The sequence below is a fragment of the Enoplosus armatus genome, chromosome 16, assembly GCF_043641665.1.
Source record: "Enoplosus armatus isolate fEnoArm2 chromosome 16, fEnoArm2.hap1, whole genome shotgun sequence".
Classification (NCBI taxonomy): Eukaryota; Metazoa; Chordata; class Actinopteri; order Centrarchiformes; family Enoplosidae; genus Enoplosus; species Enoplosus armatus.
The window spans coordinates 22,419,581-22,435,297 of record NC_092195.1 but is presented as its reverse complement, the minus strand read 5'-3'; the positions used below and the strand labels follow the sequence as shown (position 1 = coordinate 22,435,297).

The window sequence follows — 15,717 nt, the reverse complement described above, 5'->3', positions numbered from 1 at the left end:
AGAAATTGCCTTCTCAAGTTATAAATATTGTTCAGTAATCTTTTATATATAAAATGGGTTGTGTGGGTGGAGGTGTGTCCCTGGGGGGATTTTGGTGGGCTAGTCTGAGTCAAAAAGTCCAGGCCATTTTTCATTCCCAGCTGGTCCCTGCTATGAACAGAGATGGGGGGCCAAGCTGTCGTCCTACAACTTCAACTTGAAGTACATACCAGGTCCAAAGAACGTTGTAGCAGACATGCTCGGCCGTGACCCCTTCACCTCTTCTGTCGACAGGCGTCTCATTCAGGAGCTCAGGAGCTTAGAAAATAGGGCAACTTACCATGACCACTATGTCCAGCAGCTGCAACTTGCTGGTCAAGATACCTTACCTTCACTTACCCTGCGTGAGCTGGAAGATCACCAACTTCGGGATCCTGCCGTCTCCAGTGTCCTACTGTTCATTGTCCGCAGAAGACATGTCTTGCTGGCGTTGATGTGAAGCTGGTTGAGCTCACACCAGCTGACAAAGTCGCTGATGACCTCCCTGTATTCCAAGTCGTTCCCCTCAGACCCGCATCCAACGATGGCAGTGTCGTCAGAGAACTTCTGGATGTGGCAACTGACAGTGTTGTGTCTGAAGTCCGAGGTGTAGAGGGTGAAGAGGAATGGAGAGAGAACCGTACCCAGGGGGCCCCCATGCTGCAGACCACCACATCAGACACACAGTCCCGGAGTTGTGAACTGGTGACAGTCTGGTGTTAATAAGGAAGAGGACGAGCAGGGGGGTGGAGTGGAGGGCAGCTTGGGGAGGTGTGAAGAGGGGGTAGGATAGGTGGGGGAGGGAGACTGGGCAGAATCGAATCTGTTGAAAAACAGGTTCAGTTGGTTAGCCCAGTCCCTGTCTCCACTGTCCTGGTGTCTCCCCTCACCTTTTCCATGTCCAGAGATCTTCTTAAGTCCTCTCCAGACATCCCTGGTGTTATTTTGCCCCAGATGTTCCTCCAGTTTCCTCCTGTAGCTCTCCTCGCCCTTCCTTATTTGTTGCCGGAGCCGCTTCTGGATGCTCTGCAGCTGCTCTTTGTCCCCTGACCTAAAGGCCCTCTTCTTTTCATTCAGCAAGGCCTTAATATCAGGGGTCACCCAGGATTTGTTGTTGGGAAAACACTGTACCTTCTTGGAAGGCACTGTATTCTCCACACAGAAGTTGATATAGTCCGTAATGCAGTGGGTCAAACTGTCAATGTCCTCCCCATGAGGGCTGCAGAGTGCTTCCCAGTCTGTTGTTTCAAAGCAGTCCCTGAGCCTTGCACTGGCCTCCTCAGACCACACCATCACTGACCTCTCCACAGGTGGATGTTTATTCACCAGGGGGGGTGTAGTCCGGACGGAGGTGAACGAGGTTGTGATCAGATCGGCCAAGCAGGGGGAGGGGAAGTGAGGTGTATGCATCCTTGGTGTTTGCATACAGTAGGTCCAGAGTTTTATTGTCCCTGGTGTGGCATTTCACATATTGGGTGAAGGTGGGGAGAGTAGCAGACAGGGAAGCGTGATCGAAGTCACCGGAGATGAGGAGGAGGGCTTGGGGGTGCCGAGTCTGTAGCTGAGAGACGACAGTGTGAATGAGCTCGCAGGCTGCAGCAGCATTGGCCGATGGAGGGATGTACACAGTTACAGCAATAACGTGAGAACTCCCTCGGGAGGTAGTATGGCCGAATACCAACAGCTAGCAGCTCAATGTCTCTGGTGCAGCGCTGCTCCTTGTTACCCTAGATGGCATTGCCTGGCCTCCAGCGCCACCGTGAGGAATCTCAGAGTTGTCTTTAATCAGGACATGTACTTAAACTCTCACGTAAAACAAACTTTAAGGACTGCCTTCTTTCACCTCCGTAACATTGAAACATCAGGAAGATCCTGTCTCAAACAGATGCAGAAAAATTAGTCCATGCATTTGTCACGTCTAGGCTGGATTATTGCAATTCCTTATTATCAGACTGTCCCAATAAGTCCCTGAAGACTCTCCAATTGTTCCAGAATGCTGCGGCACGTGTACTGACAGGAACCAGGAAAAGAGATCATATTTCTCCTGTATTAGCTTCGCTGCACTGGCTCCCTGTAAAATCCAGATTACAGTTTAAAATCCTTCTCCTGACCTACAAAGCTCTTACTGGTCAGGCACCATCATATCTTAAAGAGCTCATAGTACCCTATTACCCCACTAGAGCACTGCGCTCCCAGAATGCAGGGTTGCTTGTGGTTCCTAGAGTCTCCAAAAGCAGAACAGGAGCCAGAGCCTTCAGCTATCAAGCTCCTCTCCTGTGGAATCGGCTCCCAGTTTGGGTCCGGGAGGCAGACACACTCTCTACTTTTAAGAGTAGGCTTAAAAGTTTGCTTTTTGATAACGCTTATAGTTAGGGCTGGCTCAAGCCTGCCTGGACCAGCCCCTAGTTATGCTGCTATAGGCCTAGACTGCTGGGGGACTTCCCATGATGCACTGAGCTTTCCTCCTCTCCCTCTCCATCTCCATCTTTACACATTCATGTCCCTCCAATGCATGTTACTAACTTTATATCTTCCTGGAGTTTCTTTGTGCTTTCTCATCTGATGAGATTTACCCCTGATCTGATCACCTAGGACGGATGTTGATACCAGGTCTGAACAGGGGCATTGAGTCCAAACAATAGGAACAATAGGAGTAGAAGCTGGTTGTGCTATCATTTCATTTTAATAAAAACTCTATATATTTCAAAAGGAGCCCATCATAGTTTAGAAGTTAGGTAACTAAATAATAAAAGGTGAATAAAATGTTGTTTTCAGACCAAAATAAACTTTTCTTTTGTCTTGAGAGAAATAACTTGTCTGTGGAAGCGTGATGATGTCAGGGAATTATATTGTGACTGCATTAAGGGATTAAAATGTTGTTACATGGATTCGTTACGTCACATAGACACACAGGGAGGGGCGGAGCTTACCTACTCATCAACACACACACACACACACACTGCTCCTGCTCCTGCTTGCGGACTGTTGTTCAGCTCGACACTAACAACTAGCAGCTAACTGCTAACCCAACTCAAACTGTGAAGATGTCCTCAGACCGACACACGGAGCGATGCCCGCGCTGCTAACATCTCTCCTGGTTATGTTTGTTAACTCGGGTTAGCTCTGATTAACCCGGGTTAGCTGTCTCGCTCCGGGTTTTATGTCCTCGTTGTGGAGGATGACTTATTTCCGTTAGCATGTACCAGCTAATCGGCCAGTGTTATTAATGTTAGCTTCCTAAGGTTAGCTGTTAGCTTATGGTTAATTGATTTCTGTGTTAGCTGTGTGGTCTTATTTTAACACAGATCCCGGGTTGTTTCCGTTATGCGTTGCTGTATTTTAGACAGCAGAGGTTGTGTCTTTGGGGAAATGTGTATTTAATGATTCAGTTATTTAGGCTAACAGCTATTCGTAGCTGACGTTAGCTGTTAGCCGGAGCTAACGGGCGTCTGATGCCTTTGTTTCCATTAGAAGGAGACGGTTTATGATGTGAGAGCAGGTTAGCTCGGATTGTTAGCTTAGTTAGCAGATAGATTAGAGTAGAGACATATATAACAGCCTGCTTATTTGTAACATTTTAATGTTTGTGATTGTAGCAGATGCTAAGCTAACAGATCATTCAGCACCACAGAGCTGAAGAGTCTTTGTCTGCAGAGCTTCAGGAGTTTATTTCTGGGAGCTGTCGGCTGTTTCCGGGCAGATTTCAGTGTTTGTTTGATTTGTGGCTGACATACAGCTGGCAGCTTCTCCAGCTGTTTAGTGACCTTGGACTCATCATCGAAATAACCCCGCAGCTGGTAGATACTATTGGGTTATTATGGCCCTCAGATCAGGCTGCAGGCAGAGCCGCTCAGCATGTATCGTCTATCTGCTCATACTGTCAGGTGAGTTCACTGACTCAGATCAGCTGTTACAAACCTGAACCCTGAATTAATCCTATTAATTTTACTAATGACTTTATATTTTGCTATACTTGAAAACTAAAAACCCAGCAGGTTTAGTGTTAAACACTGAAATACTCTTCAAGCATCTGGATAATAAAATATTCTATAAAAACATTTAACATGTTTCTCCAGTTAAGACTTTGCTTCCTCCAAACAAAGATGGCAGCCAGAAGAGACACGTGTCCTAAATTTGCACTTACGTGATACGCTTGACTTCAGGCCTTTCTGACAGAAAGACTAACACTTTTCTGGCAGACAGGCTTATAGGCTGTATAGGGAGCAGGTTGGTATGGATGAATGGGTCAAACACAGGACCTTGAACCAGGAGATTGCTGTCTGTGTCCCATGTGAAGCTAAATCTTTTCCTAAACCTAAACAAGTAGTTTTTTTAGAAAGCCTTTCAACATTGGGTTAACGTTGGTCAACAGTCGCTGTTTGGTTAGGTGTAAGCACCAAAACTACTTGGTTAGGATTTAAGCTAGAAAATCTTTTTTCCCCGGAGGGCAGAGCGCTGTGCATGCAGTTAAATGCTGCCACTCTGTTATCCATTATGCCATTGTATGGAAAAATAATACTTACTCCCAAGTTGGGATGTTAATAATTAACTGTAAACCAACAATAAGAATTTGTTAAACAGCCCCCCTCATCAATCTTATGACCCAGAGGCAGAGGTGGACTCCAGTATGAGAGACAGTCCCCCCTCATTGGATCCTCTTCACTAGCAGAAGTATTCAGACGTTCTTCCTGATGCTGGCCGCTCTAGCGAGGCGTTGTCTCTGAGTTATTATAGTTATAAAATATTTTTCTACACAGGAGATCCAGGCCTTTATGCCTAAATGTTCTATACAGCGGTCTCAACCCAGGAGGATTCAATGTGTTTATGTGTGAATCCTCATGTTCTGGTGTTTGTGCTGCACATATAAAAATAAACCTTTCCTTATGAAAAAAAACAAGTGTAATAGGCCTAATGGTCATTCTTTAAAGGATCACAGACATTTGTCCAATCTAAATAGTACATTTTTATCTTCACAGCTATTGGTTAGGAAAAAATGTCAAAATTAGCATCCAGATTCCCAAGCTTTTTCGGTGGCATTTCTTTTTTTTTTGGTAAAATTCTTCTCGTTTTCTGCAACAGTCCCTGTAAATATACAACACGTTTTCTAGACTAGAGGAGGGTATATTTAATCCTAAATACAACTTAACCTTTAAGTGTTTCCGTCTGTATATAATATTATGTCTATCTTAGTTTGAGCAGTTTACGTTTGACAGTGACACATCTCTGAAAATAACTCTGGATTCGGCTATTAGTGAATTTTACAACTTTTAGGACAAAATTTGAATAAGGGCTTTTTAAGTGTTCGTCCTGGGAAGTTTTTGAAAATGATTCGCTGATTTACAGACATCACAATGTACCTTAAGTCTATTAGAAAAAGTATTTTTGGTCCAGTGTGCATCAGTTGATGGACCCGGAAGTTGTAATTACACAGTTTGGCCACTATGTCAATTCAGAGTTTCTGTTTCGCACAAGAGAGTAGTTGACATTGACAGACTGGCCGTAATTGTTTGGGTCAAAACCCGATGACTTTCAGTTTATAATAAAGTAACACTAGAAATGGTTGTAAAACCTCACACCTAAGAAGCTGGAACCATAAAAAGTTTTGGATTCCTGCTGAAAAATCACATAGTTGCAGATACATTTTTTGTTGATTGACTAGCTTGTTGAGACACTGTTGGTTTTAGTTATATTAAAATGGCAACTTTCTTCCAGTGTGGAGAGGTTTGAGAGCTCACAGGAGAGGGTCATCAGTTCATCTTTACGTCCCAATGTCTGATTCATTACTGCGATGTGAACATATGATGTGGTCAATCACCTGCTGAATCCTGATGTGCATTTATTGTGTGTTTTTTTTTTTTGATGAAGATGAACGTCTTCCTCACTGAGAAACGTCCTGTTGTCTCAGTCTGAGGAGTAACAGTAAATCTAATGTCAGCAGCTTCCTGTTAACTGTGTCTGTGTGTTTCCCAGGATGCATCGCTGCATCTCAGAGGAACGACAACGTCTACGTGTCAGGGATTTCTAACGGTGAGGTCACAACCATGATGATGTCACATTCATCTCAAGGCACTGTCTCTCTCTCCCCCTCTCCCTGTCTGCCTGTCTCTCTCCCTGCCTGTCTCTCTCTCCCCCTCTCCCTGTCTGTCTCTCTCTCTCCCTGCCTGTCTCTCTCTCTCCCTGCCTGTCTCTCTGACTGCCTCTCTCTCCCTCCCTGCTTGTCTCTCTCTCTCTGTCTCTCTCTCTCTCTCTCTCTCTCTCTCTCTCTGACTGTCTCTCTTTCTCTGACTGTCTCTCTCTCTCTCTGTCTCCCTCTCCCTGTCTGTCCCTCTCTCTCTCTGACTGTCTCTCTCTCCCTCTCTCTGACTGCCTCTCTCTCTCTCCCTGTCTGTCTCTCTCTCTCCCTGCCTGTTCCCTCTCTCTGACTGTATGTCTCTCTATGACTGTATGTCTCTCTCACCCTGTCTGTATGTCTGTCTGCCTGCCTGCCTGTCTGTCTGTCCAGCCTGTGGCGACGTGGCAGAGCTCCTGCGAGCGTCCAGCGGTGTGATCACCAGTCCCGGTTGGCCCTTTCAGTATCCGGCCAAACTGAACTGCAGCTGGAACATCAGAGGCCGACCTGGAGACACCATCACCATCAGGTAACACGCAGGCTGTCTCCATGGTTACAGCACCTGAAATAACCTTGTGTGTGGCACAGGAAGGTGTTCTGAGGACATATATGGTCATGTTATTATGAAGACATAAATAGGGCTGGTATTATTTCAAAATGTTCAATATCAGATGTTTCACTTCAGATAACCAAAACTGCTTTTTATCGAGTCCATCGTTTAACCCATTTTGTTAACAAAAAGGCCCACTGCATTAGTGTTAATCTGTGTTTGTCATGGTTGAAAGATAGGTTCCTAATTTAGTTCAGAAATGATATGATCAAAGAATAACTTTCAGAACCAGCCAGTGGAGAGGTAACAGGGTTCAGAACCAGCCGGTGGAGAGGTAACAGGGTTCAGAACCAGCCAGTGGAGAGGTAACAGGGTTCAGAACCAGCCGGTGGAGAGGTAACAGGGTTCAGAACCGGCCCGTGGAGAGGTAACAGACGTCAATAATTTCCCGTTCTCTTCTCCCGTAGTTTCCAGGACTTTGACCTCCAGGGTTCCCATCGTTGCTCCTCAGACTGGATGTCCATCAGCAGCTACAGGAGCCTGGATGGGCTGCGGGTTTGTGGTTCTTCCCTGCCGCCACCCTACATCTCCTCCCAGGACCACGTCTGGATCCACTTCCACTCTGATGACAGTCTGACTGGAAAAGGCTTCAGACTATCATACATCACTGGTGAGGATGCAGGACTTACACGACTTGTAGACCTTAAGTCTGTAAAGCTGTACTGTGGTGGTGTGGGTTATTAAGCTGATTCACAGGTTTCTCAGTGCAGTGGGGATTTGAACCGACGACCTGTGTGTCCTATTCCTGCCTTTGATCAGCAGAGTTGGCAGCCTCCTCTGGCTGTGATGTAATTCTGGATGAGAGGCTGATGTAAATCCTCTCAGCTCATCCATGAAACCTGAAAGGACTGAAGTGGAACATTTGTGAAAGATACCAGAACAAAATGCATGATCAGTTTTAGGGCATTGTTGCCACATTACCAGATGGCTGGCAGTAATTAATCAATAATAACCTGTTGTTGTAGGTAAGCCAGAGACATCCAGCTGCGATGTGGACCAGTTCCACTGCTCTAATGGGAAGTGCATCCCAGACTGGTGGCGCTGTAACTCCATGGACGAGTGTGGTGACAATTCAGATGAGGAGCTGTGTGTGGACTCACCGTTCTCCTTCCAACCCTGCAGCCTGAACCAGTTCCCCTGCCTGTCCCGCTACACCCGAATCTACACCTGCCTGCCACACAGCTTACGCTGCGATGGCAGCATCGACTGCCAGGTAACAAACCATTTCAATCACTTTCACCCAGTCCAATACCTGACGTGGTTACAGCATCACAAATGCCTGTGGATTAAGTCGTACTTACAATTTGGCTGCTTGTGATAGACAATTTTCCTTTTTGTTAGAACAAATGATTAATCAGCGATTAGTAATGATGATGATAATAATAATAGTTAAGCATTGTAAACCAGAACAGCTGCTATTAGAGCAGGAGGTTTTCTAGACATCTGCATCAAAAATCACTGATACAGGGAACAGCTGCACAGCTTCACAACTGGGAACAACAAACATGCTGCTGCAAACACATAAATATCAGTGTGTGTATCAGCTGGATAAATACTAGAAATTATTGGTGGATGGCAATAGGTTCATCCATCAATTAATTCATTGCATGACTTATCTGGGTCACACTGGCAGTAGGCTAAGCCCATAGCCCATATGTCCTTCCCAGTTCCTGCTGTAGGGTCCGAAGGTGTTCCCAGACCTGGTGGGATATACAGTGCATCCGGAAAGTATTCACGGCGCTTCACTTTTTCCACATTTTGTTATGTTACACCCTTATTCCAAAATGGATTAAATTAATTTTTTTCCTCAAAATTCTACACACAACACCCCATAATGACAATGTGAAAAAAGTTTTTTTGAAATTTATTAAAAATAAAAAACTAAGAAATCACATGTACATAAGTATTCACAGCCTTTGCCATGAAGCTCAAAATTGAGCTCAGGTGCATCCTGTTTCCACTGATCATCCTTGAGATGTTTCTGCAGCTTAATTGGAGTCCACCTGTGGTAAATTCAGTTGATTGGACATGATTTGGAAAGGCACACACCTGTCTATATAAGGTCCCACAGTTGACAGTGCATGTCAGAGCACAAACCAAGCATGAAGTCAAAGGAATTGTCTGTAGACCTCCGAGACAGGATTGTCTCGAGGCACAAATCTGGGGAAGGTTACAGAAAAATTTCTGCTGCTTTGAAGGTCCCAATGAGCACAGTGGCCTCCATCATCCGTAAGTGGAAGAAGTTCGGAACCACCAGGACTCTTCCTAGAGCTGGCCGGCCATCTAAACTGAGTAATCGGGGGAGAAGGGCCTTAGTCAGGGAGGTGACCAAGAACCCGATGGTCACTCTGTCAGAGCTCCAGAGTTCCTCTGTGGAGAGAGGAGAACCTTCCAGAAGGACAACCATCTCTGCAGCAATCCACCAATCAGGCCTGTATGGTAGAGTGGCCAGACGGAAGCCACTCCTTAGTAAAAGGCACATAGCAGCCCGCCTGGAGTTTGCCAAAAGGCACCTGAAGGACTCTCAGACCATGAGAAACAAAATTCTCTGGTCTGATGAGACAAAGATTGAACTCTTTGGTGTGAATGCCAGGCGTCACGTTTGGAGGAAACCAGGCACCGCTCATCACCAGGCCAATACCATCCCTACAGTGAAGCATGGTGGTGGCAGCATCATGCTGTGGGGATGTTTTTCAGCGGCAGGAACTGGGAGACTAGTCAGGATAGAGGGAAAGATGAATGCAGCAAAGTACAGAGACATCCTGGATGAAAACCTGCTCCAGAGCGCTCTTGACCTCAGACTGGGGCGACGGTTTATCTTTCAGCAGGACAACGACCCTAAGCACACAGCCAAGATATCAAAGGAGTGGCTTCAGGACAACTCTGTGAATGTCCTTGAGTGGCCCAGCCAGAGCCCAGACTTGAATCCGATTGAACATCTCTGGAGAGATCTGAAAATGGCTGTGCACCGACGCTTCCCATCCAACCTGATGGAGCTTGAGAGGTGCTGCAAAGAGGAATGGGTGAAACTGCCCAAAGATAGGTGTGCCAAGCTTGTGGCATCATATTCAAAAAGACTTGAGGCTGTAATTGCTGCCAAAGGTGCATCAACAAAGTATTGAGCAAAGGCTGTGAATACTTATGTACATGTGATTTCTCAGGTTTTTTATTTTTAATAAATTTGCAAAAATCTCAAACTTTTTTCACGTTGTCATTATGGGGTGTTGTGTGTAGAATTTTGAGGAAAAAAATGAATTTAATCCATTTTGGTATAAGGCTGCAACATAACAAAATGTGGAAAAAGTGAAGCGCTGTGAATACTTTCCGGATGCACTGTATAATCCCTCCAGTGTGTTCTGGTCTGCCCCAGGGTCTCCTTCTCCACATGTTCTCCAGGTGGATCCTGATCAGATGCTGAATCACCTCAGCTGACTCTTCACTACCTGCCCATAACCGGTTCTCATTAGGCATTTACATTTATATACATTTACTACATAACTGCACAACCTGTTTACATGACAATGTATTCATTTTATCACTACTTATATTTTATATATATTATATTTAAAAATATATTTTTTTGTCTTTGATTCTCATTTATTTGTGCAATGATTTTCTTTTTATACATTTTGTTTAAGAACAAAGAATATCATTGCATTGGTAACTTCTTCACTGTAATTGTTGTGCAAATGACAAATAAAGACCATGAATTTTAGGAGCAGTAATTCTCCTCTGAGCGCCTCACTCTATGTCTAGCCCAGACACCCTGCCAAGGAAACTTATTTCAGGTGCTTGGATTCACCATCTCATTATTTCAGTCACTTTCCTGAGACCAGGACCACAGGTGAGGACTGGTCTCATTCCAAAACACTTACACCTTGTATAACCGGAGTGAGAGTAACTGCCCCGGCAACCCATACTTCTGCAGTGTAGCCACCCATGACACCAAGAGGATCACAACCTTCTCCATGTCCACAAAACATATGTAGACTGGATTGACAAACTCCCATGACCCCTCCAGGATCCCTGCAAGCGTGAACAGCTGGTCCAAGACAGAATACACATCACTCCTCCTTTCAGTAGCCTGACATGAGCTTTCCCAGGGAGGCTGACCAATGTGATACCCTGATACTTGGAGCTCACTATCCAGTCCTCCTTTTTTTTTTTTTTTAAATGGGAATCACCATCCCGGTCTGCCAGTCCACAGGTACTGTCCCTGACCTCCGTGAGACATTGAAGAGGTCTGTCAACCAAGACACCCACACAGTGTCCAGAGCCTTCACCATCTCAGGCTGAATCTCATCCATACCTGGTGGTGGAGAGCCCTATAAGTGACCTCCACCAGAGAAATGGACGAGTCTTCCAGAGTGTCTGTTGCGTTCAAAGTGTTTAATCGTGGTCAGCGGTTCTCCTCACTACTGAAAGCGGCCTGAACTAAACCCTGCTGGTAACAGTTTCAATATGTACATGTTTAATATATTTGTGTATGTTCATCTTTTTTTAATTTTTTTCAGGACCTCGGTGATGAGATCGATTGTGATGTTCCCACTTGTGGAGAATGGTTGAGAAACTTCTATGGCTCCTTCAGCTCTCCAAACTACCCTGACTTTTACCCACCAGGAAGTAACTGCACCTGGCTGATAGACACCGGAGACCACAGGAAGGTAACATCTGACCACCGTCCTCACCACAAACAGTTGACCTGGTAGAAGCTTGAAGATTTCCTACCAGTTCCTCTCTGTGCGCCCAGTGAAGTAAAGCTCATATCTTGATCTTCCTCCTCCTTCCTTTTCATGCAGGTCATCCTGAGGTTTACGGACTTTAAACTTGATGGGACGGGTTACGGCGACTACGTGAAGGTCTACGACGGCCTGGAGGAGAACCCTCGGCGTCTCCTCAGGGTGCTGACTGCCTTCGACTCTAGAGCACCGGTCGCTGTGGTTTCATCGTCCGGTCAGCTGCGAGTTCACTTCTATGCTGACAAGATAAATGCTGCCAGAGGGTTTAATGTCACCTACCAGGTGTGTTTGATTTGATTTAACCTGTGAAACCCTTTTCAGTGATTCTGCCTATGTGTTTTTAAGGTGGCCGGCTTCTGTTTAACTTGTTTCTGTGGCTGTTCTTAAGGTGGATGGTTTCTGCCTGCCATGGGAGGTTCCCTGTGGGGGGAACTGGGGCTGTTACACCGAGCAACAGCGTTGTGACGGATACTGGCACTGTCCCAATGGTCGGGACGAGCTGAACTGTTCTTCGTGTCAGGAGGACGAGTTCCCCTGTTCCAGAAACGGAGCCTGTTACCCTCGATCGGACCGCTGCAACTACCAGAACCGCTGCCCCAACGGTTCTGACGAGAAAAACTGCTTCTTCTGCCAGCCAGGAAACTTCCATTGCAAGGTACCAAAAATCTGTCTGCTGGTAAACATAGAACTCATAACATAATAGATGTTATTTAAACTACACATCATGTAAAGAAAACAAAGTTCCACTACAACCTGAGTTCTCAAATGAAAATTAACTTCATGTCACCATACATAAAAACACCTGTGAACCTCTAACCATGAAATAAATTCCACAACAAGCCATGGTGCCACAATAACAGGCCTGTGTCATCTGAGGAACATGTAGGCTCTTTACACTTTAAATGACCTAGAACACTTTTGTATTTTTTGCCACACACCCCAAATCATGTTTTAAAAATGAAATATGATGTGATGGAACTTCCTGCATTAATATATGTGATGAGTTTTGGTTGTAACCGATGATCTCTTTGACCTCTGACCTTCCTGCAGAATAACCGCTGTGTGTTTGAGTCGTGGGTGTGTGACGCTCAGGACGACTGTGGTGATGGCAGCGATGAGGAGAGTTGTCCCGTCATTGTTCCCACCAGAGTCATCACCGCCGCCGTCATCGGCAGCCTCATCTGTGGCCTCCTATTGGTTATCGCCCTCGGCTGCACCTGCAAACTTTACTCACTGCGCATGTTTGAACGCAGGTGAGGACAGAGGGACGCCTGTGTTTCACTGTTAGCGGTGTGATTCAAGCCGTGTGATTGGTTGTTGTGAGCTGTGTGATTTGAGCTTTGTGATTGGCTGTTGCAGGTCATTTGAGACCCAACTGTCCAGAGTGGAGGCGGAGCTACTGAGGAGGGAAGCCCCGCCCTCTTATGGTCAGCTGATCGCCCAGGGACTGATCCCACCTGTGGAGGATTTCCCAGTGTGCTCTGGGAGCCAGGTACAGATACACTTTCTGTCTGCAGCCTGAACCTCACCTGTCTCCACTTTAACCCTTTGAACCAGATCAAAACATCACAGCCTTTCTTCTCAGAGACAGATTTCATACAGCCTGAGTCACTCTTCCCAGTGATGTCAGTGTCTCTGAGGTTTAAAGTTTATTCTTGACCATTGAAAAAGTCAGGTAAGGGCTTTTGATCATACGAGAAGATAATTCTTAGTAGATAGAGCTGCCCAGTTGTCCTGAAATTCCTCTCTTCCATGTTTGCTTAAAACTATCTCTGATGTTTTGAGGATAAACTGTCTGAAATCACTCCTTCCTCTTATTTTGGTGGAACATTTCCACATGGGGAGGTGAGCCCTGGCATTAAAATAGTTAAATCCCCGCTAAAGAGCACCCCACATAAAACAGTAGGAGCTCACTGGACCCATTAAAACCACAGTAACACGCAGATAGCGGAAGGGGAGAAGAATGGCAACTGAAAAACTCTCCAGACTTATCCCAGCAGCCTTCGTCTGGTGAGTCAGGCTACACTGAGAGTGAACTACTTAGTTGTGCTGTCTGCCTGTAAATAAACAGCAGGATTAATGAAGTTGAATTCTCTATTTAAAAAAAGTAAACTTTATTTAAGTAGAAACCTGGTCTCTGATTTTATTTTATTCTACTCTCACTGTCCTCAGGCGTCTGTCCTGGAAAACCTCCGTCTGGCTGTTCGCTCTCAGCTCGGCTTCACCTCCCTGAGACTCCCTTCCTCCGGTCGTCATAGCAACCTGTGGCGCCGTCTCTTCACCTTTTCGCGGTCACGGCGGTCGGGTTCTTTGGCTCTGGTCTCTGCTGACCTGGAGGACAGCGCTGGCACTGGGAGCACTGGGAGTTCTGGTTCAGACCTACTGTCTCCGGACTCAGACGACACAGACACGGAGGGTGAGCGAGGGAGGGAGCGAGGTGTAGGAGCGGTGGGCGGGCCCGTCGCCCCCCTTCCCCATAAAACCCCACCCTCCACCGCCGTGGAGGCCGTGGTATCTGTGACGACGTCTGCGACCTCCGTGACTGTGACGCCCAGCCATGACAGAGGTCACGACAGGCTCAGAGAGGCCCTGCCCCCCTCCAGACCCGTTGCCGTGGTAACCTCCAGTCCAGATCCTGAATTTCACAATGACACCTCAGAGCTCCAGGCTCCACCCACTTCAGCGCTGCAGCGACTGGCCCAGAATCTGCACCGCCTCGCCAGGAACCTGACCAGAACCAGCCAGAACCAGCAAGACCAGTCCTGGACCAATCACAGTCCACTTCGCCAGCTGGACACAGGAAGAGGCGGGACAGAGGCTGCTGAGCAACGAGGAAGCAGAGAAGAAGAAGAAGACGTGGAGCTCCTCATCCCCGACTCTGACTCCTCCTCCTCCTCCTCCTCCTCATTGGTCAGTGATGTCCGACAGCCACTGCTGGAGCCACACCCCTCCTCCACCACAGGCCACGCCCCCCGTCATCACCGTGGAAACGGTTGTCGAGGAGGGCGGGACGGCCCCTGTGAACACTGCGGGATGGTCCACACGGCTCAGATCCCGGACGCCTGTCTGGAGGCCACAGGCAAGACGGAGAGCAGCGACGATGAGCTGCTGCTGCTCTGCTAACAGACTAACCTACTGGGCTAATATGCTTACTGACAGGTTAATATTACTACCCTGACCCAACACCTACAGCTAGCTAACATGCTAACTGACAGGTTAATACTACTACCCTGACCCAACACCTACAGCTAGCCAACATGCTAACTGACACGGGAAATACTGTTAATGCTACCCTGGTCCTATTCTGACAGTTAGCTGACATGCTAACTGACTGGCTGACACTACTAATACTATCCTGACCCCTACACTTTAGACTGGACTACAGCTAGAAGCATGCTAACACCTCAGACTGAACTACGGCTAGCCAACATGCTAACATTACACACTGAACCACAACTAGCCAACAGACTAACAGTTCTGACTGGAATACAACTAGCCATAATGCTAACACTTCAACTGGACTACAACTAGGGATAATCTAACACCTGTTAGCATGTGTTAGCATGTTAGCTGGATTAAAGGTTAGCTCTGTGATGTCTGAGATAAACAGACCAATCAGAGAAAGAGTGATGTCACTGCTTGGATTCTGATGATGGTACGACAATGAAAACTCTCCCCTTTTGTTCCGCCGGTCCGTCCGTTCAAACGGTCTTTTCCTGTCTGCAGGCAGACGTCCTGCTTGGTACGACTTCATGAACACTGACTTCCTTCTCGTTGGTACGACTGTAAACTGTGTCCTGACAGAAGAAACGGATGGTTCCCTGTTGATGAGAACACATTAAACTCTAATCCAGATGATCTCATCCAGGAACCTTCTCTCCCTCTAAACCGGGGACGTGTTGGACTCCTCGTCAAATGCAACAGTTTAACCCCCCCCCCTCCCCCCTGTTCTGGTTGTTGAGACTGTTAAAGAATGACGAGGATCATGTGACCAATGGAGGTAGTCAAAGGTACACCAAGTTTGGACACAAGTTCTTCAAAGTTCAAATTAGAAGTTAGTCAAAGGTCCACTAACTGAAAAAAAATAGCTGTTTCTGAGCTTTCAATCGAGTTAATAATCAGATATGATCAGTAGAAACACCAACACCATCACTGCAATGTATATTTACAATATACACAATGTCACATGACACTACACTTCCTATATTTATATATCATTTCTTTTAAGTTCGGCTGGATGA

General features: G+C 46.4%; 1 protein-coding gene across 1 annotated transcript; it reads left to right on the top strand.

Annotated features, from left to right (window-relative positions):
* The first annotated feature begins 3,835 nt into the window (after positions 1 to 3,835).
* Positions 3,836 to 15,349, top strand: lrp12 (low density lipoprotein receptor-related protein 12). Its single transcript, XM_070921939.1, has 11 exons — positions 3,836 to 3,902; positions 5,989 to 6,045; positions 6,521 to 6,656; positions 7,145 to 7,347; positions 7,703 to 7,950; positions 11,252 to 11,401; positions 11,537 to 11,758; positions 11,865 to 12,131; positions 12,527 to 12,729; positions 12,836 to 12,968; positions 13,649 to 15,349. Exons 1-11 carry the CDS (start codon positions 3,836 to 3,838, stop codon positions 14,597 to 14,599), a joined length of 2,637 nt encoding a protein of 878 aa, XP_070778040.1. The 3' UTR covers positions 14,600 to 15,349.
* The last annotated feature ends 368 nt before the right edge of the window (positions 15,350 to 15,717 follow it).